Source organism: Lactuca virosa, chromosome 3 (assembly GCF_052849685.1).
Source record: "Lactuca virosa cultivar CGN04683 chromosome 3, Lactuca_virosa_CGN04683_v6, whole genome shotgun sequence".
Taxonomy (NCBI): Eukaryota; Viridiplantae; Streptophyta; class Magnoliopsida; order Asterales; family Asteraceae; genus Lactuca; species Lactuca virosa.
This window is the reverse complement of record NC_136428.1, coordinates 41,078,968-41,082,037: the sequence shown is the minus strand read 5'-3', so window position 1 is coordinate 41,082,037 and position 3,070 is coordinate 41,078,968. Positions and strand designations below refer to the sequence as shown.

The window sequence follows — 3,070 nt, the reverse complement described above, 5'->3', positions numbered from 1 at the left end:
ACGTGGAAAGTATAAACCGTTTGAAAGAAAGGAGTAAATCTATAAAAAAATCGTTCAACAACGAAAAAAAAAACCTAAAGACAAATAGGGAAAGTAGAAGGACCGAAGAATACAAAAAGCAGGAATCTTAGGGCCAAAATAGACAAAATTGCTGTGAGTTTACTGTTGCTAAATTAGGAGATTTTTAATATATATATTAATATTAATAATTTGAAACATTTAGCTTTTTAACTTCTCTTTTTAAATATATTAAATCATTTATTATTCTAATTTCAACATTCACACTTAAGGGAGTGGTATCATTTGATAGCATGTGCTAAAACACTGTCACGTCATATTTTTTTTGACACGTAAGCATAATATGGTGATATGGAGTGGTGATGTGTTTAAAGGGTAAATTTTTTTTCTTTAATCAATTAAATGTTTATTTTAAATATTTAAATAATATAAACTTTAAAATAGGGTACAACTTGCTAAAATGGAAGTACAAGCATTTAAAGCTGGAATATACTAAAAAGTCACATGAGACTACCTTTCTTTATTTTCCTGCTCTTTTTCTTCTCGTCAAGGTGATAGCGAACCAGAATTAGCACATGAGCATAACGCCCAGATAAGATGTGGTAGCGAGTTGCCACATAGGCTTGGCGAGGGTTGTGGCGAGGCCACTCCATTAAGCCTTACTTTTTCAACATAACATATTTTATTTTTAACTGGATATGGTGTTAAATTCAATATATATATATATATATATATATATATATATATATATATATTTTGTTGAAAATCCTCACTTTATAATTATTAATTCAAAACACCTATTTTTTTAATTTATATATGATGTTAAAATCAAAATATAAATCGCAATATTAATTAAAGCATAGAATAAAAATGTCCAAAGTGTTTTTTTTAAATTAGTTAAAAATTAAATATAGTGTTAAATATTTTCATTTTAACGTGCAACATGTGCATGGTGGCTATTATGTAGTATCCTTAAATTGGGCTTATGAGCTTTTCCTTTTTTATGAGAAATTAAAACTTTAGAAATGAAAAAACTAAATAAATAATAAATGAATTATAGGATAAATTTGAATATTGTTTTTAAAATAGAAATGATGAGACTTTAAATAAATAAGAATTTAAATCTAATAAGTAGAAATGTAAGAAGGGGGACTAGTTTTGCCAAATAGAAAACTTGAGCACTAGTATTGACTTAGGCGCCGTTTTTTTAACATCTGTAGCAGAAGATGGGGACCAAACGACTGCAACATGTAATAAAAAGTTTGATTGTTTTTTAACATCTGCAGACTACTGCAATAAGTTAAAGTAAAGTGTGAAAATGTTTGAAGCAGAGAGTCAAATGTTGCGCCACACAACACACGTACAACAGTTTTTAACTCAGAAGTCTTCTGAAAAATAAACAGTTGCGAAGGGCCAAGTGCTACGTGTGTGCTGCACGGCGCACCAATAAGTGGTTATAAGAGGTTTTTTAGAAAAAACAAACAGCACCTTAGTCAATGACCAATTAGTTCAAAAGAAGTAATATTAGGTTAAAGTGTGAAAATAGAAGTTTCATAAGCTTATTGGTCATTTGGTGTCAAATGTGAAATTAGAAAGTTAGAAAGATGACATGTGCTAAGAAGTATAAGTTGTGAGCTAATTATGTGGTCTCTCCCCTATTTGAGAGGGAAACACGTTTTGGAAGGGGGAGAACGCCTCAAATAGCGATTTTGGAAGCATCCATGAAGATCTAGAGTTTGCAGTTGAAGATGAAGAGCTAACATTTAAAGTTGAGCATCTCTATTAGTGATTTGAGGTATAACCTTCTCTATTCTCTCTAGAAATTCGAACCTAGGGTTTAGGGTTAAGCTCCAAATCCAATTATGATGATTAAATTGATGTTTAGCTGATTTATTCATTTAGGATTTGATATTGGAACTCTCATTATTCATTTTACCAATCCTAATTTGGTTTTGATGAAGTAACGATAGAGATTTTGAGCTTCAAGCTCCATTAATGGTGGAATCTTCTAGCTATTGGTTCAAATGAGTTATAAATGTTGAGATATTCTTCTGTTATGTTTCCTTAGTTATTTGGGTTTCTTTTTCTCAAAGTATTAGTTTTATTATCTAATTAGGATTTCTGTTGCTTTCCTTTTTCTAGTCTAAACATCGGTTATATATATAGCCTATTCTGTAATCAGTTTTTGCATAATAAGAAATCAAGTTTATACTCAAAATTTATATGGTATCAGAGCAAAATCTGGGAATCAAATCCTAGTTTGCTTTAAACAATGGTCGGAGATGTTGGAGAAAGCTCGAAGAAAGAAAACGCCACCATCGACATCACGTCATCGTACTTCCTTACTGCTGCCGATTATCCCGTGCATAATTTTGTGGGTGAAAGCTTGTTACGTGATGGAAACTACAACGACTGGAAAAGCGAGATAAAAAACACCTTGTTCGCCAAGAATAAATTTGGCTGTGTCGATGGTTCCATGCCTATGCCGGCGGAAGACGCAACAGACCTCATGAATTGGAAACGCTGCAACGTCATGGTATATGGATGGCTCATCAATTCCATGGAGAAAGAAAACAAAGGTAGTGTCAAATACGCACTAACGGCTTGCGATATATGGCTCGACCTTAAAGAAAGATTTGGAAAAGAAAACCCCCTAGAGCTTACGAACTTCGACGTACTGTTACCACCATACGTCAAAAAGGGATGACAGTTTCGGCATATTACACCAAACTTCAAAGCGTTTGGGGTGAAATCCAAGCAATCAACCAACTTCCCACATGTAAATGTAATGGTTTCATCTACGATATCTCCAAAGAAATCATAAAACTATGCAAAAAGGAACGTATCTATGATTTCTTGATGGGTCTCAATGAAGAATATAATACCGTCAAAACCCAAATCTTGACTACCGAACCCTTACCCAGTCTTGGGATCGCATTCCAACTTGTAAGCCAAGATGAACAACAATGACTAATTGGTCTCACAAGGCACACTTCGAATGAGGCATCTACCTTTCAAACGACGTGAAGAAACGAAAAAGGCAGCCATCAAA

The 3,070-nt window shown here is 33.1% G+C and overlaps 1 protein-coding gene across 1 annotated transcript; it reads left to right on the top strand.

Annotated features, from left to right (window-relative positions):
- Positions 1-2,290: 2,290 nt before the first annotated feature.
- Positions 2,291-2,725, top strand: LOC145163435 (uncharacterized). The gene has a single exon (XM_079082274.1). It carries the CDS (start codon positions 2,291-2,293, stop codon positions 2,723-2,725), a length of 435 nt encoding a protein of 144 aa, XP_078938400.1.
- The last annotated feature ends 345 nt before the right edge of the window (positions 2,726-3,070 follow it).

Coding starts and splice junctions, on each gene's coding strand:
- LOC145163435 (XM_079082274.1), top strand. CDS start 2,291: ATGGTCGGAGATGTTGGAGAAAGCTCGAAGAAAGAAAACGCCACCATC.